General features: G+C 41.8%; 3 protein-coding genes across 3 annotated transcripts; 1 reads left to right on the top strand and 2 right to left on the bottom strand.

The window, feature by feature from the left end:
* Positions 1-230: 230 nt before the first annotated feature.
* galns (galactosamine (N-acetyl)-6-sulfatase) lies at positions 231-17,052 on the bottom strand. The gene is made up of 14 exons (XM_030793914.1): positions 16,786-17,052; positions 16,378-16,501; positions 15,147-15,221; positions 14,947-15,049; positions 14,707-14,850; positions 14,003-14,069; positions 13,750-13,877; positions 12,612-12,751; positions 12,370-12,473; positions 9,079-9,215; positions 8,507-8,609; positions 5,852-5,973; positions 1,054-1,171; positions 231-491 (listed from the first exon to the last, which is right to left on the bottom strand). The coding sequence occupies exons 1-14, from the start codon at positions 16,897-16,899 to the stop codon at positions 405-407; spliced, it is 1,566 nt and encodes a 521-aa protein (XP_030649774.1). The 5' UTR covers positions 16,900-17,052; the 3' UTR covers positions 231-404.
* A 151-nt stretch (positions 17,053-17,203) lies between these two features.
* trappc2l (trafficking protein particle complex subunit 2L) lies at positions 17,204-18,803 on the top strand. Its single transcript, XM_030793983.1, has 5 exons — positions 17,204-17,249; positions 17,926-18,098; positions 18,326-18,413; positions 18,521-18,600; positions 18,696-18,803. The coding sequence occupies exons 1-5, from the start codon at positions 17,217-17,219 to the stop codon at positions 18,739-18,741; spliced, it is 420 nt and encodes a 139-aa protein (XP_030649843.1). The 5' UTR covers positions 17,204-17,216; the 3' UTR covers positions 18,742-18,803.
* A 543-nt stretch (positions 18,804-19,346) lies between these two features.
* Positions 19,347-23,528, bottom strand: pabpn1l (PABPN1 like, cytoplasmic). The gene is made up of 7 exons (XM_030793972.1): positions 23,454-23,528; positions 22,778-22,886; positions 22,243-22,310; positions 21,997-22,103; positions 20,180-20,267; positions 19,888-20,030; positions 19,347-19,386 (listed from the first exon to the last, which is right to left on the bottom strand). The coding sequence occupies exons 1-7, from the start codon at positions 23,526-23,528 to the stop codon at positions 19,347-19,349; spliced, it is 630 nt and encodes a 209-aa protein (XP_030649832.1).
* Between the last annotated feature and the right edge of the window lie 1,560 nt (positions 23,529-25,088).

The following is a 25,088-nucleotide window of genomic DNA, read 5'->3' as shown; positions in this document are numbered from 1 at the left end:
TGGGATATGTTATACATTAAATGTTAGTGTACCCCGGACTAAATTTGACAGTGTAAATCCTACAGCAAAATAGTAGAGTGTTACCAAGAAAACGAAACATCCTGGAGTTAGTTTAATTTTATTTTATTTAAAAAACACAGTACGCAGTACGCACATTAGCGTATCTGTATGACTGAAATTAGCAGTCAGACTGCATGTTCATTTACACGAGGCAAGGAAACACCATGAAAAATAAAATAAAATCCTATACAATAAAATCCAATCAAATAAAATAAATCACCTGAGGGGACAACGACCAGTGAGATGAAGATATTAAAGGGGTACTTTAAAGTATGTACACCTATACAGAGCCAGTGGTAAAAATAATGTCAGATCTGTCATGAATGGACAAAAAGAATACACGGTTAATGTGGCCAGTCACACTTCCATGGATCTGATTTTGGAGCCTTAAGGCATTTTCCCAGCTTTTCACACCCAGGAGGGGCCCAGTTCTGTTTGAAAAAGAAATCAAAGAATTAAACTTATGGGACATGAGCAGAGGAATGTTATCCATTATACCACACATGGGGGCACTGTTGCTCCACTAGTCATTTGTAATGCCAATCAAGAGCGTGTGTCCACATCACGCTATGCAACACATTCTCTTTTTCAAACAATTAAACAGTTTTTTCTCCCTAAATATGGCAACGATCACAAAAAATGCAACATAAAACATCTGCAGTTCATGCCACAGTAAAAAGTATCACATGATGTCCAGAACAAAAATGATTTTGCCATACAAAGCAAACAAATCAACAAACAAAGTAAACTGTACGGACACCGACTGGATGAAATCATCATGGATGCCTCTGTTATCTGAAGGCAGTTTCCAAAAACGCTCTTGTGCCTTTGGTAAAACAATAGGTAAAAAGGCTCTCACACTTGTGAGGAGGCATATTTAATTTATCATTCTTTTTGTGAGAATATGGGGTCTTATAAGTAGACAATAGAAGTCTAGTTATGCAGTAATGGATCCTATGCAATTTAATCACAAAACATTGGTTTGTCTCTTACCATGACAGCCAAGTCACACATGTTTAGCTGGGGCACTCCAGGTACCAGTTTCCTCTTATGTTCATCCACCACTGCAGATATATGCTTCAGGACAACCAGATACTCTTTAGTCTGGACGCTGTGAACACACACACACACACACACACACACACACATACACACACACATATATAAATTCAGATACAGACAGAGAGACACACATAGAAACAAGGACCAAAAAGGTTGAGCTAGCACAGTACATTTGTGGCTGCTTAAAAAAAAAACAGACATACATAAGTCTCCACTTGGACATCCCCTGTCTTTCTCTGTCCCTCCCTCTCTCGCACACATTCACTCACACTCGCACACATACTCACACTCAAACTCACACTCACACTCGCACACAAACACACACTCTGAAAAGAACTCGCCTCTTCAGTCAAGTCAAGGACACTCAAGCTATCACCTCCTCCCACATACACAACCCTGTGAATAGTTGTATACTTCACAGATTAAACAGCAGTCAGTCATGCCAGCACACATACAGTATAGAGGACAAAGGCTATCCGTATATATACACTGAGTTGGAGGGTTTAACAAATACATTCAGAACTAATTAAAAAAATCAGCCTAATTCTGTCTGGCATTCAATTCTGTATTCAGTTCCTCAATATAGTGTAAGAGATCTGCCAATTAAGTACAATCAGCTACATTTTATGGTTAGGAAATGGCAAATGTGCACAACCTGTTAGTTTCACGTCAAAGCATGTTTCTTCCAAGAGGCGTTAAAATTGTGCATCTGTGCAGTCCACATGCCGTGTTCTACTTCTGTCATTCAATTACACTCGCTCATTCTATTCAGAACTTATCTCATCTCAAAGCATTTGCAAAAGTATTCTTTCACAAATGTATATGATGTATATACCACTGGTCAAGGCTGATAGTCGGGTTCTTAACTTGTTATTGGATGTAATTATTTGGCACAAGAGCACAAACTCCCACTGGAGTGCAGCCTCAGCAATACTGGTCATGTGGTCCTCCTTCCCTCTCCACTCATTTATCTGAGTTGGAAAGTGTATTGGGCCCTTGAGTATCGCTTGATTCAGCATGTAAACCGGAGGGGCCACAAGGGTTTCAAAGGCACGCTGTTCTTAAGAGGACCTGTAGGTTTAATGGGCATGAGGAAATGAGCGTGTGCATCTATGCATTAGAGAGGAAGGGAGAGAGAGAGAGAGATACATACAGAGATATCAGACAAATATCACAACTGCAATTACTGCCATAATACAGCACCTGTGTCAATCCCATCCCACTGTTCCCTGATCCCAAAGGCTGTCCTCTGATTGGCCCCAAAGGACAATGTGTGTGTGCATGTGGGGTGAATGGTCAATTAGTGTAATAACCTCCAGCTCTGTCCGACTCACACCTCCACTCCCTGACACTCCCCTTTTCCCCTGGGAACCGTGGGGCTTCTCCCACACACTAGCACCTGCTCCTTTCTCCTTCTGTCTGATACTTGCCCACTGAGCTCACGCTACAATTTATCTTTCAAGTAAAACCACTTCTGCCTGTTGAGGTGCCTACAATGACTCCTGACTAATAAGAGGATTTTTTGTCTTGGTTTTTAATCCAAACATTAATTGTGCTTTACATTTCTTTAACAACTCAGTTTCCAACAGAATCTGATTCAGTAATGGTTTATTATTTTTATCTACATTTCAATGTGTGGCAAAAAAAATTGTTCATGTCAAACAGAAGCTGAATCAAAGACAATGATTAATGCGTCTCATCAGGCAGCCTCTTAAGTGAACTGGCCAGATGAATCCTTACCACAGAAAGAGGTTGCAAAACACAGGGAAACATTTGATTTCATCTGCATGTCACAAGACAAAGTCTGCTAAAGGGTGTGTTACACACACGCTCTGTACACTAAACATGTCATTTTCCCTCCATGTTCTTGCACTGAAGCTCCTTCCCGGAGTCTTAAATCAATAATTAACGATAGCATGTTTATTTATGTGCGTAGTCCAGACAAACAATGAAAAATCCATCGTCAGCACGTTTCATTAGCATTTCTCTAACCCTCACCCTCACTTGTGAGACTGTATAAGCATGAATTATAATAACACTTGATGCAAATGTAGGCTTTTGATTTATAATGCATGACACCCAGGGGGCAGGGGCATTGCTCAGGTGTGTCACCATACTGATTAGTGATTCATGACTCCTCCACTGTGCGCGCGCGCACACACACACACACACACATACACGCAAGCACACACACACACACACATACACAAATGTGCACACACACACACACACACAAAGAAAGAGAGAGAGCTACAAAACACAAAAACAATTTCCACAAATAAAAAATACTTCAATATCTTCCTGCGCAATGAATAAAGCAAAAGGAGGAACACCATGCATGTTGGCATTCCATGGAAATACAGATATAAGTATGACTGGAAGAACTGCTCCCCTGTCATAGCGTTTGAGCCAAAAACAAACTCACACACATATACACCCAGACATAAATAAACACAGAAACACAGAGACAATTGGGAGGAGATGGGGGAATTGAACAGAAGAGACAATCAAATACCTCTGCCCTTTCTTCCATGTCTCTCCCCCCTCTCACCTGTGGAAATTGAGCAATTCAGTGAGGAGTATTGATTGGGGACTGAAGTGTGTGTCAGGAGCAGATGAGGCCTGGCCAGCCCGCTACATTAGCCTCAGGCAGCTTGAGCCTTAAGTGCTCGTGGCAGGGTGACGTGGACGTAGGGAGGAAACCGAAAAGCAGTGACAAGACACCTCCTCTTTGCACCTCCTCAAACATCTTACAGAGAGCCCAGGGCAGAACCAACACAACACAGTCACTGCGGGCACATTAGAACAGCACCCATAGAAAATAACCAAATGGTCCAAGTGATTTAACATGATCGATACAACGAGACACGGTCATCTGTGACATGGGATGCTCCAAACTTTCACTCACTCACCAGCCGATTACCCAGTGTCATATATGAATATGTAAATGTCACATTTGTGTGAGCGACAGGACAAACTCATTCTCCTTACCACTCTCTCTCTCTCTCTTTCTCTCTCTCTCTCTCTGATGGACAGAGTTTGGTGGAGCCAAGAGGCTCCCAGGCCAGTGGCCGTCCCCAGCTCTCCAAGTGTGTGAAGAGGCAGCCTGCCACCAAAGTGGAGCTATGTGTGCAGACAGGCTCTACATCATCTTAAGTGGCTCTTTAGGTGAAGACAGGGATTAATGAGCAAGAGCTGTTCCAGCCTGGAGCCCAAGGAGCAACCCAACACCAGGACAGTGGAGAGGCGGAACGAGAGACAAAGAAAGAGAAGAGAGGAAAAAAAAAGAAGAGAGAGAAAGAGAGGAGGACGACAGTGAGTGAGAAAGAGTTTCCTTGACCCCTAGCACTTTCCGAAGACCAACACGCTTTATACGGATGGAGCTGTAGAGTGTGATGCGAGTGCAGCAGTGGATACCCCTCCCCCCCACTCTGAAAGCCAGCCAAATAAACTATCCTGCATTCTACTGAGCTATCGATTTCTGGGTGAATCTTTTTTTTTTTTCCCTCCCCAACTGGGAGGCTTGAATCCAAAGCCTCTCAAGAGCAAAAAAAGGAATGGGAAGATCAAAAACAACATTAATGTTTAATTATTCCATCTCCCTTCCACACAGAGCCAACCAGAGAGGTAGGGAAGGTTGTGAAAACCTAAGATAGAATATATCAGGAGAAAGGAAGATGGAGGGAAAGAGGAAAGGCACAGGGAAAGATATAGTGATACTGTATGTGCACATGTGTGCATGTGTGTGTCTTATATAAAGACACACAGAGTGTGAGACTATATAGGGGTGAGAGACAGGGAGAAAGAGAATGAGAGGGAGGGAAACTAAGTGCCTTCAGAATTTGACTAGCCTAGGGGGGTAGGGGCTTATCTTACCAAAGGAATAACTTAAGTAAAATTAAGACAGATCAAGTCAAAGTAAAAGACACAGTGTGGTTTGGATGAAGGGCACAGGAATTCCTCCAACATTTGCAATAAAGGCTTCTGGGCCAAAAAAAAGCATTAAACATTCTATTAGGTTGTCATTTAAATAAAGTAATAAATGTTGACTGAGTGCTGAATACATCTATCTGATCCTCTCCGACTGCGCGGCGGCCTGTATTTTCCTCAAGCATGTTTAACTCTGATCAAGCTCTGCTCTCACCAACACAATAAAGTCCATTAACCAGCAACACTCTCCATCTCCATCTGAGCAATTTGTCTTGCAATTTTAACCTGCAGCTGAGGGTTGCAAACGCAGATAGCGATCTTTAGACGGCTGTTCGCAATCACAAAGAGTAGCATTTAATCAGGCTTCTTCTGACTGCACAGATCAATCTCCAGCTCTCGCTACGCCTCTCGCCCACAACTAGATCAGTATCGATCCCATAGATTCAGTCTCTCCACACCCCTCCTTCCTCCTTTCCTGACCCTCCTTTAACCAGGGCCCTGGTGTCCACTGGGCTGCACTGAGCCAAGACTGAGAAACATGTCACAGACAGCAGGCTGATAGGAGACTAGTCTCAGCTCTCCATTACTGTTTGTAAGTGATGGCTGTGTTACTGCAGTTCAACCAACCTTTCCATCTGGTTACAGAAATGTATACCTTTTGGGGCATGTTTAGGACATTACAATTGTCTTTAGTACCAAGAGCGTAATACTGACTGCCTGGGAGGGACAGGTGGTTGTTTCTGTGCACTTTCTGAATGTTGTCATAGCAGATTTTGGAACAGATGTCTGAGACCATTACCTGATTGGGTATTTCTCACCAGGGTCCCGCCCAAGGTGAAAGATGAGTGGCTGCATTGTGTGTTCCTCTTGGTTGTGGGTGGTGACACCAGCAACCTCCTCCCCTGGACAGAAGTTGATGCCCTGTGTGGGAGAACATGATGAGAACATCTATTTCCTGTAGCAAAGCTCCACCTCACACACAGACCACTGCAGAGACTAGGAACAGATAACCTACTGTAGCTGACTCCTCGAATGTGCCCTTGAAGAGAAAATTCAATTAAGAGACTAGATGGATGGGGAGATGCACTGGTACATCAATAATTCTCCATCTACAAGGCAAGATCGACAACCTCAAAGCTTTCACCAACAAGCAACAGTACTGAGGGGTTGAGGGTGCTGTTTCTCTCCTTCTTTTGTATGTGTGTGTTTTTGTGTGTGTGTGTGTGTGTGTCTGTGTGTGTGTGTGTGTGTGTGTATGCGTGTGTGTATGCTTGTCCTCTCTGCCACTGTCTTCCTATCATCTGTGACTCTGTGATGCTCTTGCCTAAGGCTATTGTGGATCCTACCTGCCAGCTATACTGCAGGGTTTTATTGAACCGTGTGTCTGTGTGTAGGGTGTTTCTCTGTGTAGGGTGTTTCTCTGTGTATGTGTGTGTGCGTGCATGTGTGTGTATGGTTGTGGTCCCAAAGGGAGATAAGCAGAATACCTTCCAGATGAGTGCTCTCTTAATATTTTTGTGTTCTCCATAAGGGCATCCTGAGGGAGTCATGTCTGAGGGGAGCTGCGACTCAATCAGAGACATTGTTGTACTGCATGGGGAGAGGGTCTGTGCACTGTAGGAGGCTGGGTGGATGTGTGCACATACACACACATGCACACACATATGCATGCACACACTGACACACAAACACACACACACACACACACACACACATCCATGCACACACACACACACACGCACACACATGCATGCACACACAGACACACACACACACACATACACACGCATGCGCACGCACACACTTCAATGCAGCATACAGTCCCTTATGATCTGGCCTGACACTTGCTCTCTGCCTTTGAAAGGCTCTCTTTGAACCCGTCTTGGAGGCATGAATCTGCCCAAATCCCCCTAGATTTAGAGAAAGCGCCTTTGCCTGTATCCAAGGAAGCAAAAGCAACCACACAGTTTTATTAATAATGCAGTGAAGCCACAGTAATGTGTCATCCAAACGTGGGCCCAGGTCATCTTGATACAAATAGCAAAACAGAAGAAAAACTAGACTGCTCTATCTTTAGAGCTTGTAATCTTATTTAAATGAAAAAAATCCCTATGTTTTAGTATGATATTTTGCACACCTGTGAGCAGTGTCTCTCATCTGCTTCCTATCTGACTGACACATTACAGTGACTGAAAACCAACTTACCAACAGAAGGTAAATTTGAAACATTCACAGGTTCTTTTCATTGACAAGGTTTAAAATGTAGTGACCAAAGGGAGGTATCTGCAATCCAATTAAAATTTTTAACAGCTTCTGATTAAGAAGCAATGCTAAATATATAAAATAAAATATTTTAAACTATTTTCATCAAAAATACTGCCAGAGAGGAGCATTGGATGCAAAGCACTTATTCTGTGCAATTTCTCATTTCACACTTGGGTGACTCTTACTGGTTTGAAGAGGGATCCACCAAAGTGGCCAGTGTTTTTAGCTCTTCATTACGACCACGTTTTACAGAGGACTCCTTTACTTGTTTTTAAGAAAAGCGTAGACTGGGTCCAGATGCACGGCTGTCAGAATAACTACTGTCTGATGACGGTTTTCTCCATTCTCAAGTCATCCATAAAAATCATCCAAATCAATTTCGGTGCACTCGGCTTTTAAATAACAGGAACATCAAGCGAGATGGAAAGTTCAGAGGTCGAAGCGTACATCTGAATTCATGTCAACCTTTCGATGTCGTTGCCGTAGCCCCCTAAAACACATTAACCATCACAACTAGCCTTTCTGCTTCAAGCTCTCTCTCCTCCTAAGCCATCCAAAGCATGGGCACGCAGCTCCACCAATCAATAGGCAGCTCACAGGCAATCAGCCGCCATTATTTGTGAAGTTCCACTCGAGTTCACATGAGCTGATATAGAAGGCTGCTATTGATTCAGCGGCCCCTCCAGGAGAGAGCAATTTAAGCGACCGATGGGGCATAAAACAAACCCCAGCATTTGGAGAAGAAAGCACAGAGGCCGAATGTGTGTGTGTAGTGACCAGAGCATGAATGTATGCATTTGTGTGTGTGTGTGTGCGTGTGTGTGTGTGTGTGTGTAAAGTATGTTTTCAGTAAGGGAGGGAAAACCTAGAAACTGGACACTTCTATTTCCAAGATGGAAAAAAAAAAAGTTTCCCTGAGGGTTTGATAAGAATTCTCTGCACAGCATGAAGGATGATAGCAGATAGATGATGTATGTTTGGTAAAGTGGGCCCTACATCATTAATATTCATTACTGCCTGATGTTCGAGCCTACATGATAAGACATTGTTTTCAAGATAACATTAACAAATTAGTGTGCATTTGAGAATGTGATTAGTTCACTGTTTCAAGAGGGTGAGAGGGGAAGAGTAAGATGGTAGAGGGATGGAAAGAGACAGACAGACATGAGTCATGCAGAACCCTACTGACCTTGTTAAACTCCTCCCACGAGTTGCTCCACGTCCAGTAGTGCGCCTTGTACAGCCCAACCCTCACTGCCATCATCTCGTTGCCGCGGTAATAGAAGATGGGCCTGTTGAGTGTGAAATGGGATTGGTGACTGCTGGATTCCTCTGATAAGTCACCATGGGCTGTGACGCTTGCTGGCAAAGCTGTGTGTTCTACCTCATCCCATTATGTGCTCAGTGGAACACCTTATCCAATGGGGTGGTCTGTCTCTCTCTCTCTCTCTCTCTCTCTCTCTCTCTCTTCCTCTCTCTTTCTTTGTCTCCTCAGCCAGAGGCTGTCCGCAGGGGGGTACAGCTCTCCCCATGAGCCCAAAGCCCCAAAAACACAGTCTGCCAGCAGGCTTGTATATCTCAACCTACAGACTGCTACTCTGCTATTTCTAGGGCTTCTATGGGCACCTCAGCACATGAATACTGAGAGACAAGCTGTGTTACAGTATGAGGTTTAAGTGTAACAATGCCTGTTGATAGACAAGCAAAGGGATGGTATGAATGTCATTAGTGACTGCTGAATGGAGTTTTCGGAAGACCTACCTGTCAATGAGTGAATTGTTGAGGAGAGTGGGGGTTAGGTCAATGCCATCAATAATGCGGTCATCAGGGGGGAGGAGTCCAGCCAAAGACAAACTTGTGGTGAAGAGGTCCATTACACTTCCCAGCTGTTGACTCACCTGTGGAACAGTGAGAGAAAAGAGGGATGGGTGAAAAAAACAGAATCCCCTTCTCTGTTCTTAACTCAAAACACAACAGACCCTGGGGACGAGAGTAAAAATGAAAGCTTTATTATCATGCATATCAGTTCAGTGAATAAAATGGATAGTTCAAAGTATTGGCCAGTAATCCAGACAGCTCATTGATTAAAACCACAAGCTGTACTACGGGACAACAGAAACAGGGAGGAGAGAGAGACAGACAGAGAGAGAGAGAACACACAAAAGTTAGGTACCCAAAGGCACAGCTTGAACAGCAGTGATCAGAGTAAGAGACACAGATGAGACAAGACTGCTAACAGCAGTGGCTCTCCATCATGTAAGCTGTGAAAAACCACTGCGTGCCCACACACACAAACACACACACACACACACACACATGCACGCACACGCACACACACCACACAGTCACACGCGCACACACATGCAAAGGCATCCTTCTCCATGCATGAAACCAAACACGACAGCAGAAAGGTCCAACAGTGAACAGGCAAGGTTATGAGAGCAGTTTTCAGGGGGAGGGTGTTCTTCCACAGTCCTGATGATGCATTTCTCCAGTCCTCTCTCTCTCTCTCTAATCTACGCTCGCAGGTTTATTATAAACCCCACAAACGTCTCTGTAAATTAGGAAAAAAATAAGGAGGGTGGGATGCGAGGGAGGGAGCGAGGGAGAGAAAGAGAGAGGAGAGGAGAGGAGAGGAGAGATGGGACAGAGGCTAGAGCTGCTGTTTTATCTCTCCTCCCCAGTCCCAACGCAAAAGCTTTATTTTATTTATAAACTTTGAACTATTTTCCGATAAAATGCCATTTTTTCGCTGTCATCCTTGATCTTCCATCCCATTCTCTCCTGAGCAGCCCTTTGAGGGAGACGGCACGCTCACAATCAGATAGTACTATCAGCCAAGAGCAGCTGGCTATGCTGCATACACTCACACTCCTATTGGCCGCACACACACACACACACACACACGCACACACACCACCCGCACCAGCCTCCATGAATCCTTCTCTCTCTTCTACCGCTGCTGCTGCAGCCAGAGAGAGAGCCTGGCACATTCTATTATCTGTACTCTCAGGCTACACACACACACACGCATGCACACACACACACACACACACACACACACACCAAAAAAAAAAAAAAAGCAGGAGCAAAAGGAAAATCAAAGACAACAATTAATAAAGTTCACTACAAGCAGTCCTTATCCATCACCACACAAAACTACATACAACTGAAAAAATTCAAAATATTTGAAAATGCATATTGCTTTATCTCTCGTTCGTTTTTTATCCCTGTCCCCTTTTTATGGACTCTCTTCATTTCTTTCTCCCTTTTTGTCTGACTCTCTGTGTCTTGGCTAAATCCTGGTGGTAACAGGGTGGTAACAAGGCAGACTTGCTATTCCTTTCTAATGCTCTCAGGCCTTGTGTCCCATGGCTGATAAACACAACAAAAGAGATTGTGACAGCAGCTCTGGAGGTGACTGCTCACTATGCCTCCTTCTCTATATCCCTCCATATCCTCCACCGCTCTCCTTCCACGTGTGCATTCTCTGTGCCACCACAGGAATGCTAAGCATGTGGCCATCTTCCACAAATCATCTCTCTGTCTCCCTCTCTCCTTCTCTCTACCCATTTCCAACACATCACTAGCAGGCAGCATGGATGTGCTCTAAGAACCATTAAAGACTCTCTTGTAACTCTAGAGCAGACACTTCAGTGTCTAATCAAATGCACTACCCCAACGGAATGTTCATCATCAGTTATTTCAATTCAGTCAAAGTGCATTCACACAAGCAAGAAATCAATTCAGATTTATAAGACTGACTGGTTAACAGTGTGGCTTAGGTTTGTGTGTTAATGACTGTTCTTTATGTCTTTTTCCATAAAGAGACCAGTGGAAAAAATGAATTGATAAATTTGAGCAGAAAAGAGGATTTGCATCATGAAGCTATTTGCTATGCAGTCTATATGAATGGAGACCAGGTCTGTTCTGTAGTTCACAGGTAGACTTTAACAGTCTCGAACACCTGCTTTTCTCTCTCTCTGTTCTCCACTGCTCTGCTCTCTCATCAGCAGCTCTTTCACCGGCCAGACAGCAGGTGATGGAACGCTACAATCTGGCACCAGCACGACCAAATCCTCCTGGCACTGCCAGCCTATTCGTCTACAGATCTACCTAACTCTGCACCCCCAAACCCCCCCCCTCCCCCCCCCCTTCCCTCCTGACTCCTCTCCCTCTGGTTTTTTGTTTTTTTTTTCTAGCCCTGTCCTTTATCCCCCACGCCTGGCATATTCAGATACAGCAGCCCTCATTACAGCTCAATCCAACCTCAGCAAACACACAAACAGATTAGCCGCTTAAGACGTTCCCAATCCTCCTCTCCCTTGCCACTCTGCTGCACTATCAGAGCCCTGCACACCCCTCAGATATGAGCCGGGGGCAGGGTTTAGCACAGCCCACAGACGGCTTCCCGCACTCACTCCTCCAAAAATCCCCCAGCGCCACAGCCCCGTGTCACAGCTGCCCCTAATACAATTAAAAGTCATTTGCAGAATTCTCAGCTTTAGCAGATCAGGAGGGGGGTGGGGTGGGGTGGGGACTGTTGGTGTTGGGGGAGGGGGGGGGGGGACGCTTCTTCGCAGCAGAGCGCAGGAGAGAATGGTTTAAAGAGAACAGACAGGGTGCCTCAAAAGTTGTTCCGGAAAAAAGCCACAAATGCAATGCGACTTCACGTGCGCACATACACACTTATGCACAAACGTCAAATGCCTGTGATTCTGAGCTGTGTTTTTGTTGTTGCTTTTAAGAGGTAAATAAATGTGTAAATGGAGCCTTGCAGTGGTATGCCTTAAGTGAAGACAGTATTACAACACCTGATGAAGTCATTAGAACTGAGGCACAGGAAAAATAATAGAGAGACTGTGGAGAGGATTACGCAAATTACCTTTTGTAATCACAAGCTCTGAACCCACTAGCCACATCTATCCTCTGTCTGCCAAAATGCTCTGTCACCACAGGCAGTTTTACCAAGTAGCGCACTTAAAGAATATTCATCAAAATGTTGTCATTAATCTTTCCAGGACTGAATACAATCTAACTGGTTTTCCTCACCGTGCCTGCTGGGATACGTCCAGGCCACCAGGCAATGGCTGGTTCCCTCATCCCGCCCTCGAAGGTGGTCTCCTTCCCACAGAGGAACGGGCCGTTACTGCCACCTCAGGGGGCAAAAAAAAAAAAAAAAAAAAGACAGTAAGGCACAAAGCCAATTACTCAAATAAAGCCATTTAGAGCTGCTGCAGAGCCGTGGGGAGCTGAGTTTTATGTTAAATGGAGAAGTAGATTCAGGTTCTCACTCTGATGTGGTCCAGACATGACAGCGGCACCGTTGTCGGAGGTGAAGAACACAAACGTGTCCTTATCAATGCCCAGTTTGACCAGATGCCCGAGGATCTTCCCCACACTGTAGTCAAGTTCCATGACTGCATCACCATAGCTACACAGAACATCAGATCGAGACAGTCATTGTCATCATACCAATAAACCCTAAACCCAAGCACACAGATCTCCAGCATCACCCCAAAAACCCCTTCACCAAAAATCAATTTCAGCTAAACGAAATCTGACACCGACACAAGGTGCACACTTCATATACTAGAAACCCCCATTGGTTAAAGAAGTAGGGATGTGAGGCATTTGCCTTAAAACCTTCATGTGAGAGACAGAATATATAAAAGGGAGGTGCTGGGACTCATATGGAGACCCGTCATCCGCAGCACCTGGCTAATACCTCTCAGCCCTGATCCATTTCTCTGTCAACACAATCCTCATTTGGCATTCTGTAGAAATGGCTATTTAGTGAGGCCCCACTATTCAACACACTGAGAGGAATACTAAGCAACTGAAGACAAGACTACCAATGCTGTCTTTTTCCGTGCCTCAAATTGAAGACTGCAAAGAAGTGTGGAAAAAAAAACACGTTTAATCCAATAAAACCACTAATTTCAGTACTGGAGAACGCCATTATCTTTATTAAAATTTCACTTATTTTAGGATATGGCGAATGAATCTCTGCATGCTGATGGGTGAGCTGCTTCTTCATGATGACTATCTATTCCTCTCACGTCTCCATGGCGGGAAGGGGAAATAAATCACCTTTCAAAATCTAAGCATGCAAAACGTGCTCACCTTCTGTTCTATGGCATCGACACATCCTCCTCTCACTAGTCAAACGTGCTAAACCTGCACCCTCTGTAAGTAGGGGCCTCTGAGTTTAACACCTTACCAACCACTTAGTCGTCTTTTGTCATTAAAGATACCTCATCCAAAAGTGAGAGGGACAAGGTGTCAGACTAAAACTAGAGAAGCTTTCTAAATCATCTAACTGACTGATAACGTAACAGATTCTGGCATAAAGCTTGTGTTCTTCAGTTTCTGTGAACCAGAAATATTCTGACATCACTTAATAAGGATAGAAAAACGCTGTGATCTTACAGGCCCCTCTGGCTCTTCCCCCGAAAGAGCTTGGAAGCGTAGACTGGAGCATGTGTGGCATCTACAGCCCAGTAGAGGAAGAAGGGTTGATGATTCATGGCCTGGTTTTGTATGAACCTCAGACTTTCCTGGAAATGCAGACATACGGGAAGATTAAAGCAACCATTAAAGCCCCCCTTGTTCACATCTTAGTAGAAAACCCTACATACTGAAACCCTTCGGAAAACCCAAACTGTTTATCTCTCAAACTCACCTCCAAATAGATCTGAGTAAGGTTTGACTCCCCAGTTTTCCTATTGATCACAAACTCCTCATAATACCTGTAAAAACAAAGATTACTCACAGCGCATGATAAATTTGTCATCAAAGAAGGGAACTAAAGTGCTGATTTTATCATTTCCTTGGTTTTTGTTCCAAATGGTAACCTTCAAAATATAACTTCTCAAATAGATTAAAAGTAGGATGTAAAGAGTTGAATTTGGGGAGTCTCAGAAGAGTGGAGGATGTGTTGCAATATTGTGATGAAGCGTGATATCAGAGAGGAAGCTCTCTCATGCTCCGGCTGTTCCAGGTGTCCTAACACACCACAGATGCAACCTGCTGTCTCCTGGGTGTGTGTGCAAGCGTCTGTCCAAGCTCAGGTATGCCACGCTGATTAAACCCATAACTAAGCGCAAAAAAGGACCATTTGCCGGAGTCAATGACCCTGAATGTGCATATGGTTGTTTGGGGGGGGGGGGGGGGGGACAAATGGGTAAAAAATGGAATACACAAGCACAGCTGGTGTAGACAGGAGCAAAAAAACCCATTTAAATTAATTTAATCAAAAAAAAAAAAACACACACACAAACACACTCTCTGCTCATCGAGAGGGCAGTCAACTGAACCCAAAACTGAGAGAGAGAATTTTATGTGTGTGCCAGGAGGTGTTTGAGACCCTGTGTGTTATTTGTTTACCTTCCAATCATCTCAGAATTGTTGTAGACTGGGATGTTGGGTCTGTCACTGCTGTTGTAGGGTCCGAAGTGGCAGTTTGGTGCACCAAACCATTCATCAAAACCATGCTTCAGCGGCAGGTAGCCAGGCCTGTGTCCAAGATGCCTGAGAGTGGAGACAGACATTAAAAAGAGTTTGTTTCTTGACTACTACCAGATCATTTGCTGCTGAGAGAGAGAGTCAACCTGATAAGAAACTGACCATTTGCCAATGATCTTGCTAACATAACCCTTTGTCTTCAGTAGCTTAGGCAGCAGAATCTCATCTTCTGATATTCCTCCTACTATCTCCTGAGGGGTGTAGGCTGTGTAGAACCAAAAAATGTTACAAGACAACACTTGAGGAGTAAAACATAAAAGTCTGTGCCAGAAGAGGAGACATATAATGATAGTAAATTGTACCATTTCTGGCATGGCCATTGGTGGTGTAGAAACCATTCCGAACTGGAAGTCTACCAGTCAGCAATGCAGCTCTGGCTGTGAAGTGCAGAGACAAATCAGTCATATTAAAAAGCCATATTTAAAAAAAAAAAAAAAAAAAAAAGCAGATATGCTGGTAATGGGAAAAGTACGGTACACAAAGTAGTGGAAGTAATGGAGTAAAGCCTAAGATGTGCATGTACTTTATGGATTGAATGATGGTCTCAATTTCAAGCCAGAATCATCACACCAAAAAAATATTGTAAACACAATAGTGGTGACACTCAACCAGAATTAAGTTGCAATTAAGGATTCATTTCAAATTTCTGAAAAAAAAATTGGAGGCTAGGGACGTCACCCTGGATACTGTGATTAGGGACCCTCTCACATCTTGCGCATGATTAAAATTCTAATTAATGTTCTGAGGTAGGCTTCTGTAATACCCTTCTCTATGGTGTAAATAAAAAGTGCCAGGTACTATGTGCAAGACTTCCTCAAGGCACCCTCAACACACACATGTTTGAGATTAACAACTGATTAAGTCCTATTTACTTAAATATTAATTAAAAATGAAAAAGGGGGTTAATAGTAGAGCTCTTCTGCATACAAAGTGCATTCAAATTCCCATATTAAGCATAATTTGCATTTTTCAATATTGTGTGAATTATCCCCATTAGCATAATGATTTGTCCTTTCACTATCATCCAGGCACATGCTGCCTACTGTTCTGATTTATGTATCAAATTGGCAGAGAAGGATTTTGAAACATTCAAACACCTTCCAGTTGCCTCAAATCCCAAATCCCTTTCTCAGTCACAATGAGGCTGAATTACTGGAAGCTACTTTTTATGACTGCCACAAACTCTATTAACCTGTACCTCTGCTACAATGTCACAAAAACAAAAGTAAAATAAGATAATACTACAAATGTATTATCTAGTGCTGTGAATTGACAGCATACAATGCAATATTTGTATGGATATCAAGCTATACAAATATGAAAGGATATTATATATTGGCTTAATCAGAAGCCACCTAATGCAAACCAACCCCATTCTTAGAGATCTGGACATTAAGGCTGTGTTAATTATTTAAGCTTAGTTTAACATGATTTGACAAGAAAAAAAACACTGAATACACTGTAAGTGGAATATTGCAACAGATAACTTGTAAAGACATAAAAGAGCAATACAAACACATGACAAGCACATACATGGAGAGCAAAGAGGGTTGGCAGTGTAGAAGCTGGGGAACAGCATTCCCTGGGAAGCCATCATATCCAAGTTTGTGGTTTCTTTGTTGGGTTGGCCAAAGACCCCCAAATCCCCCCATCCCATCTGTAAAAACAAGCAAAGAGGAACGAAGCGTTCTCGTAAAACTTTATTTTGGTTTTGATTTACAGCGTCACCGTCATACTGTCACGTTGTACTAGTGCAAAACTGGTATAACAGAATAATTGCAACTGGAATCAACGAGAAAGATATTTGTGATAATCAAACTGTCACATGATTAGCTCATTGTCATGCGGAGCTGCAAAAGGCTCCTATGCTCGAGATTATTTCATTTCCGAGTCGCCCCGGTGTTAAAATGCAAACTGTCCCAAAATTCTCGAATGTCTTACATCATCCATCAGCATGATGACAATGTTGGGGGTCGAAACACTTTGCGTCTTCTTTGTCCAGCCGCCGCATATTAAACCAAAGCAAGCAATGATTCGAATCAACTGAGAACCCATTTCAAGCAAAACTGCAAAAGCCACACATCATATGCCTACTTTTAAGGAAGTGCACGTGTGGTCATATGAGTCTGAAATATCAGCCTCTCATCACAGGTACACTCCCAGCGAAATTCTTCAACATGACAATAGAAGAGACAGTAATTTGCCAAAGACAAAAAACACAAGACAGAACCAGTACGGCAAGTTAAACCTCACGAGAACACGTATTAATAGTGAGAGCAACCTATGCCTGACTGAAACCGATAAACAAAGTCAAGGAGTTTGTCTTGGTCACTTCCCTATCACGTGACAAGCATTTGTCAATACCTTTCAAGATGGCGGTCTGCATTGCTGTCATTGCGAAGGAGGTAGCTTTGATGAAATGCTTCTTGTAACAATGTTTGTGACGGGATCGTAAACTGGACGGGGTTAAAAACAGCATTTTGAAGACGTTATTAAATGTTTTTTGTAGAAAGTATATCTTGTCACAAGCCGAAAAAGAAGGGGAACGGAACTGTCTAACTCTGCTAGCTAATGTTGCTAGTTAAGCTAACATCCCATTTGGCTGCTAAGAACGACGATGCTTTTTTGGTAGAATTTTAATAAATTGAAGATTAGCTCGCTAAACTCTGAACCATTTGATGCATGACGGGTTTTGTATGAATATGTGGCAATTACGTCTGAATTTAAATCACAAACATGTGTCTTTTACTCTTACTCTGCATACAGAAATGCATTACAAAGCTTGTAGTTTCACTGCGTTGCTTACTGACGTTTCGCATTAAAAAAGCGTGATTATCCAGCTACTTTGTCCGATAATTGTCTTATTAACGTAGTTTTGACGACAATAGACTGTTGTGTCCTCCTAGATCACAAATCTATGGCATGAGGCAACTGATTTTTGCGATTCTGCAAACTTCACTGACTAAACGACAGACATATTATGCGAATTACTATACAGGTTTGCGAGACAGTATTGAAGTACCATTTTAATGAGCAGTTGGTTAAATGGTATACGTGTGTGTTCTTTGTTTAATTCTACAGAATTACCCTTTGTACATTCGAAGTGTTCCCTCACAAAGTGAACTGAAGTTTCACTACACAGTGCACACCTCTCTGGATGTGGTGGAGGAGAAGATTTCTGCAGTAGGTAAAGCCATGGCTGACCAGAGAGAGCTTTACCTCGGACTTCTTTACCCAACTGAGGACTATAAAGTGTATCCTTAAACCAAAACTCTGACTATATTAATCACAGCCTATCGTAACAAATCCTGAGTATTCACATTGTATGAAAATATCAGTACTACATGTATACAGTTTACATGCAAATGTACATATGTAGTATAAACATAATGTTAATAATACTATAATAGTACTAGATTTTGTACTGTAAACAAGTTGTACAAAGCTATATCAGTGGAATAGACCTTAACTTACATTCTAGATATGGCTATGTAACAAATTCCAAGGTCAAATTTGTGATTGTTGTAGATTCATCAAACACATCCCTGAGAGACAACGAGATTAGAAGTGTAAGTTTTTTGTTTGTTTGTTTTACTGTTAGGATAAAGCAGGCCTATCAAAATATGAGAAGCTGTTTTAAAGCATCTGATAACAAGATTGATGTTTCTGTCTGTAGATGTTCAGGAAGTTGCACAACTCTTTCACAGACGTGATGTGCAATCCCTTCTACAACCCCGGTGATCCAATTCAGTCTAAGTAAGTAATAGTGTGCATAATTTATACATTTTTAAAACTGCTAGGTGTAAATGAAAAACAATGTGTCTTACTAAATATGATTATTGCTTTTTCAGGGCCTTTGACAGCATGGTTTCAGGAATGATGGTGCAAGCTTGTTGATGTCCAGTCTGTATACTGTATATAAATCCCCCCTTTTCTGTCCTGTGTATGTATGTGATTGCATAATGTATATTTGTATAAATGTGCATGTCCTGGAAATAAAATATGTATGTTTAAAATACTGGACTAAGTTTGCTTCATAAACAGACGAAAGAAATAAGTGTAAGCTATATCAAACAATAAATTTATTTATTTTTTCCCCAACAAAGCAATTTGAATCAGTTATTCACATCATCACAAACGAATATAGCTACAAAACAGCAGAAACAAAACTTGTTTCAGACAATCACTGAAATTCAAAGGCACTCCAGCCTCCCTCCAGAATATGTACAAAGAAAGGAATTTCCTAAAAATACAAATAAAATGCAAACCCAATTCACCAAAAATCAATATTAATCTAGTTTTGTGTCCCAGGTTCAGTGTCAGAATAAAACACTATACCTCCAAAAAAATAAATAAACCTAACTGCTGTTTATCATGAAATGTTTGCTGTACATTTTACTGATTTTGCATGCTCTGAAACTATACAAGAGTTAAAGGTCAATAAGGGCTTGGCAGATCTTAACAAGAATCAAATAAGAAAAAAGAAGCTTCTCTTTTCCGTCTCAGTATGGGGCAAACCAAGGCTGGGCTCTTCCATTTCCTCTAGAAGAAAGAAGAAAAAAAAAACAATTCAACATTGAATCATGCTGGAAAAAACTGTGTGACAGAACTCACCCACACCTGTCCATTCATTACAATAAAATTCTGACAAAATCCTTGATAGAAAAAAAAAACTTGATATGGAGAAGTATTCATACAAGTTTTCAAGACATATTTTTCAGAACACTGTATGTCTGTCTTTTAGATATGATTTACCTTGGCCAAGGAAATTTCCCATTGGGAATGACTAGGAATTCAACTGGAAATTAATTTCATATTTCATTGACTTATATGATAGTTGTCACTCAGCCAAATCTAAGAAACTGAAGCTCTTTGTGAGAAGTGCTAAGAGCGTGTGTCCACTGCTGAATCTGTGCTAGAGTTGTTATTGGGTGAGGTTATGGGGGAGGGCAGGGGGGTCTTTTGGAGATCCACTAACACTGCTCCATGGCTCCCCAAGGTCCTTTCCCTATGTGGACACTGTAGGCGTGAAGCAATACTGACCTGGCGAAACGGCAGCGGTACCTGCCTGGAAAACCGTTGCTGAATCTGGAAGCACGGAAGCCTCTTCCACGAAACAAGCCACCTCGCAAGCACCCCCTGTCAGTGGTACTGATGCCAGGCATGTTGGTTCTTTTTGGCATTACCTGCAGAGCCAAGAGTCACTGTCCATGCAGTGTCTGATACCAATTATGGCTTCAGGTCTGGTTTATGAAGTAAGATTTAATACTGTACCCCGAAAGCATCTTTGAAAATTAGTTTTTGTTTTGGTACCTTTTACAGCAGTCCAACCCACCTTTATGACTCGTCCCCTGAATAAAGTCTCGTCTAAGGCCAGGGCAGTCTTAACTGAGTCTTTCTCTGAGAACTCAACGTACGCAAACCTGACACAACATCGGACAAAAACAACTGCAAATCAGTTTTTTCTACATAACTGAAAATGTTATGTTTGCTTAATTGCTTGAGAGCATCTGGTGTACAAACATTTAGTTTTTTATATTTATGGTTTTTAAGTACTCCACAATGTACCCCTCACAGAATAAAAGAGAGAGAAGTCTTTTGCATTTGTCAGCAGATGAATAAACAATTTTTTCTTTGTCTTTCTCCACTGCACAAAATTAAGTAATCCATGACCATTTTGGTGAGTTAGGATGTGACTGAAGCGGAATGTGACTGAAATGTAAACAAAGCTTTTAACCAAAAAATAAACAAACAAATAAATAAATAAATCAAACAAAAAAACTGGCAGTTAGCCCACACTGCCCTTAGAAAGTATTCACCACCAACACTGTTAATACACTGAAAGGATTTTCACCTCTTGATTCACACACCATATTCAATAGCTTGAATATGTCATATAGAATAACTGGAATTATCAAAAGGACTTTGGGGGTAGAATTTTCAGCCTGCCGCCCTTCCAACCAACTAATTGCCTCTCAACTAAAAGTTTAACCACTCAGTGTGTCAATCATTTCCACAACTCACCTCCTCCCCTGATGCTCCTTTGCTTCTTTCCTTCACCAAGTCCTTAAATTCTTGTACACTCCTACAGTCTATATATGACATCTAAGGAGGCATTCTGAGCCCCACCCAGCCTAGCTCAAACCCCTACATTCAACCAGACTTAATGTCACTAAGTACAACTCTATCCATATATACATACACCACCACTGCACCATGCCGAACAGGGTTTCCCCAGATACATCAGTCTGACAGTTTGAACCCGGTTTGACTCTATACTTTGTAGGAGCACTTTTGGGACTAATTACAGCTTAGACAGTTAAACAGCATGTCTTATCAACTTGATAGTTCTGTGTTTTTGTTTTTTTCCTATCCTTCCCTGCAAGTGTTCAAGTGTTCCCTGTGTTCAGATGAATGGTTTGTGTCATTGAAGAGCAATTTCAAAGTCTTAGGACAGATTCTTAATATGAGGAAAGTCTGGATTTTGGCTCCACCCCTCAAAGACTTGTGTACTGTTGTAATGAAGCCATTTCACCTCTCTTCCAATCTGTCCACCCTTGTAATTTATTTACAACAGAATTTGACAGACAGTTCTTTAGGCCATCGCTGCAGGATTTTAGTTTTGACATGCACTGTCAGATTTGGGACCTTACATAAACACATGTATTTCCTGTGGCTATGACTGGACTGCATGTACTCCCATGAGAAAACTGGACGTGCCTGAACTCCACAGGAGGTTTCACAATAAGGTAGTACATAATTATGAATCTGAGACACTTTAGTTTTGTATTTTAATTGATATGTTAAAACCAGAAGTTTCATTATGTTTTGACCCTACACAAACATGTGTGGATAAGTAACAAAATGTCTTGGAAATATTTTTCTTCTTAAATTGCTATGAGTAGCTGAACAAACTGTGGAAGAATCACAGGAATACATATTTTCTGAATACCATCTATATACAGAAAAATCAATAATGTTACTCAACAGCACAACAAATAACTATTGCCTTTATCTGTGTCCATGATGCATTTACAAACACTGTTTGCTCAGTTTGTACACCAGCTGCTCATGCATCATTAGAGTAAAACTATGTGTCTGCAAGTATTTTGCCAGAGCAAATTCCCCTCTGTGATTGGTCGGAGCACTCACCCTTTGGGATGGCCTGTGAATCTGTCACAGAGAATAGTCACTCTGTTCACATGGCCACAACCATTAAAGTGGATCTCCAGCTCATCTGCAGTTGTCCCATAGTCCACCTGTTTCTCGTTTAAAAATAAAGAGTGTTTTAGCTATTTATATGACAAAATGAAAAGCATGTGCAGTATGTTAAAATTAACAGACCAACTGCACCACAAGATTCAATGTAAAGGACACAAGAGGAGATAATAGTCTTACATTCCCCACGTAGACTGATCTGTTATCAGCATCAATTCTTTCCTCCTGGGTCATGTTGTAGAAAAAGCCTGAGGAGAAGAACAGCTTATGATGTTTAACATCAATTTTTAATAAAACAGAAAAAAGAACAGGGCACAGAAACAAAAGAGGGGAAAAAAATCAAAGCTGACATGAGTCTAATCTTTCACTTCATATCAACGCGCAAATGTAAAATCATAAATTTCACATAAATTTCGAAACCCATCATGCATGGCATTATACACGTTATATCATTCTAGTCTGATGTACACAGACGTGACTGTAAAGTAATCATTTGAGTCTTCTTTAGCTTGCATTTTCATCAAGGCTCACTGGGTTATAAAAATGGGTCCATTTTTGTGTGCACATTTATATTCTTAGATAAGGGAAAGCCCTTGGCTGTTTCAAAGCCCTTTTGCCACTCCCTGTTCGTTTCATTGGGCAGTGATGAGGCACATCTGAACATCACGGTGGCCCAGGAGATGGGCTCAGGTGTAGGCCAGCTGGAGGAGCTCACCTGCCTGTGGGCTGTAGAGGAGCTGTCTCCCTGCGTCATACTGAACCTCTCGCAGCTTCTCAGCCTCCTCCTCCATCTCAAACACACGGGCCTTGATTGCCTCCAGCTCCTGCACAAACATGGAGAGGTCTCCAGTTCAAATAACACCATATTGTAAGGTATGTTCAACACTTTATAATCACGCAGTGTTAAAAAAAAAATGTTATGCTACGCACAACAACTTATTATTCATTCATCTTTCAGTCTCTCTCCAAAACATCTTGGTCAATGTTGAAGATTTCTCCATCGTGTTAATCGAGTTAACATAAAATACGTCAACGGGCTCTAATGCTCAGAATTAATAAGATTTATTCATTTTCAGAGCGAACACAACCTCGGCAGACACACAACTAAAGTAAAATAGTCTATTTACTGAGAAATCTCCCCTCACAACCTATGAACGCAATGGACGACTGACTCAGATGCAATTACTCCTTCACTTAATTGAATCAAAGCGAGTTATGTTGAAACAATTAAAAACAACAAAAGCTCAAGCGCGCACTACCGGTACAGTTCTTCCTGAATATTTTAGGACCGCAAACGCGTCTCCAACAAACACCCGCCAGCATTGCGGTATCGCATATAGCGCCACTTCAACTTAGTGCGACAAGCGCTTAGTCAATAATTAATCACTTACAGGGTCCTGAATGAACTGACTTCCCGAGTGATCATTATTTGAAACCAACTTAGCATTCTGAATTTCCTCCGCCATATCTGAAGTCTACAGAACAGACACCGAAATCATGCCTGCCCACAGCTTCTCCCTGTAATCTAGTTCAGTTTCCTAATGCAAGGACAATATTCAGTAAAACTCTTCTAATTCTCCAGTAGCCTATTTGCACACGGAAGTGCTAGGACTAAACGAAGACCATGCAAACTGCAAATGTACAAAAGCCTCTTGCACTGGACACAAAAACACAAATTCCCTCCTTAGTTTTGGAGCATGAACTTGACCTGTCTCTGAAGATGATGGATCCCAGTTTAATCAATATGCACCTGCAAATCACGTGATCTCAGACGGCCAGGCGTATTAGTATTTACGTTAATGCTGAGGATGCGACATTGTATCTTGGTCTTCACGGAAAATGTGTATAAAACGTGCTAAATAAAATTGTTTTCATTAAGATATTTTTATTTTATGAGATGAAAAGCATCATTCTTCTCTGAATAAAAATTTCCATAAGACTGATACCAGTTGGTTTCAAGTTTTATCAAGGCCTACTTTTTAGGCTGTATCACCAGTGTGTGGCCTCACCAGAGCTAACTTCTTCTTCTTCTTCTTCTTTTCTTTTTTTGGTTTACTGTTCGTGAAAAAGAAAGCATGTGAAAGTGTATGTCAGTATAAATTTAGCTCTTCTATCACTGAAGCCAAAAGAAACAGAAGTTCATTAACTCGAGTGCTCTGGTCTCCAGCTACCTCTAAGACTTCTTGCACTGAAGACCTTCTTCTGATCCTCGTGTCCTCAGAATTTCAAGTTAATCTTATTCAGGGGAGCTAAACAACTTCTATTTTTGAGACTTTAATGGAGGAATGAAATATTGGTGCTTAATATTAAGGAGACATGACAACAATTTAATATTTCACTGTCTTATTTAATTACACAGATACATATCTCAACACAGACAATAACCTGAATTAGAAGGTTTACAGCGTCACATATCCAACGTAGCGCACAGTTAGAGAGGAGAAATAGCAGAAGGGGGAGGAGAGCATGCAAGAAATAAATAAAAATCAAAATTCTCCTGGCACAGTTCACTTCATCTAGAGAATGACAACAGGACCTTTAAAGAGGAAAAGTAAAAACATTTTCTTCAGCACGCCAACCTTTCCTACTGAAACAAATCTTTTTTTTTCTTTTTTTTTCCTGTAATAATGTATTGCACAATACAGTATATAATGCTTCCCTACACATATCAAACCAAGCCTTTGTTTGCCTTGAAGTACCAATATAAAAAAAATGTCCCTCCAAATTATGGCATTTGGAAGATCAAGCGCTTTCTTTACAACCTTACTAGTGAGAGCTTTTTTTTTTTAGTCTTCATTTAGAGCGAGGTTTACAGTAGAATCAGATGAGCCATGTACAGGATTTTGACTGGAGAAGAGACCCTTTAGTTGAATTTTGTGAGTCTTTACGTCTGCATGCATTTGCCGAGCAAAACTTCACAGCAACAACCCTCATGGGTGCCACATTTAAAAGAAAACAAGTTAAGTGTGACACAATGAAATAAGATAATTAGCTAATGCCACATCTGTCCCCTCTACCCTTCCCAT

The sequence above is a fragment of the Chanos chanos genome, chromosome 2 (genome assembly GCF_902362185.1).
Source record: "Chanos chanos chromosome 2, fChaCha1.1, whole genome shotgun sequence".
NCBI classification, from domain to species: domain Eukaryota; kingdom Metazoa; phylum Chordata; class Actinopteri; order Gonorynchiformes; family Chanidae; genus Chanos; species Chanos chanos.
This window is presented reverse-complemented; position numbering and strand designations above follow the sequence as displayed.

Excerpts from the sequence above, each read along its gene's own strand:
- pabpn1l (XM_030793972.1), bottom strand. The coding sequence starts at position 23,528 with ATGGCGGAGGAAATTCAGAATGCTAAGTTGGTTTCAAATAATGATCAC. Across the intron at positions 20,031-20,179 it reads TCAGGGGACGAGTCATAAAG|GTAATGCCAAAAAGAACCAA; the intron begins GTGGGTTGGACT and ends TTGGCTCTGCAG. Across the intron at positions 19,387-19,887 it reads TACCGCTGCCGTTTCGCCAG|AGGAAATGGAAGAGCCCAGC; the intron begins GTCAGTATTGCT and ends TCTTTCTTCTAG.
- galns (XM_030793914.1), bottom strand. The coding sequence starts at position 16,899 with ATGGGTTCTCAGTTGATTCGAATCATTGCTTGCTTTGGTTTAATATGC. Across the intron at positions 13,878-14,002 it reads TTACTCAGATCTATTTGGAG|GAAAGTCTGAGGTTCATACA; the intron begins GTGAGTTTGAGA and ends CTGCATTTCCAG. Across the intron at positions 8,610-9,078 it reads AACAATTCACTCATTGACAG|GCCCATCTTCTATTACCGCG; the intron begins GTAGGTCTTCCG and ends CACACTCAACAG.
- trappc2l (XM_030793983.1), top strand. The coding sequence starts at position 17,217 with ATGGCGGTCTGCATTGCTGTCATTGCGAAGGAG. Across the intron at positions 18,414-18,520 it reads GAGACAACGAGATTAGAAGT|ATGTTCAGGAAGTTGCACAA; the intron begins GTAAGTTTTTTG and ends TTCTGTCTGTAG. Across the intron at positions 18,601-18,695 it reads GGTGATCCAATTCAGTCTAA|GGCCTTTGACAGCATGGTTT; the intron begins GTAAGTAATAGT and ends TTGCTTTTTCAG.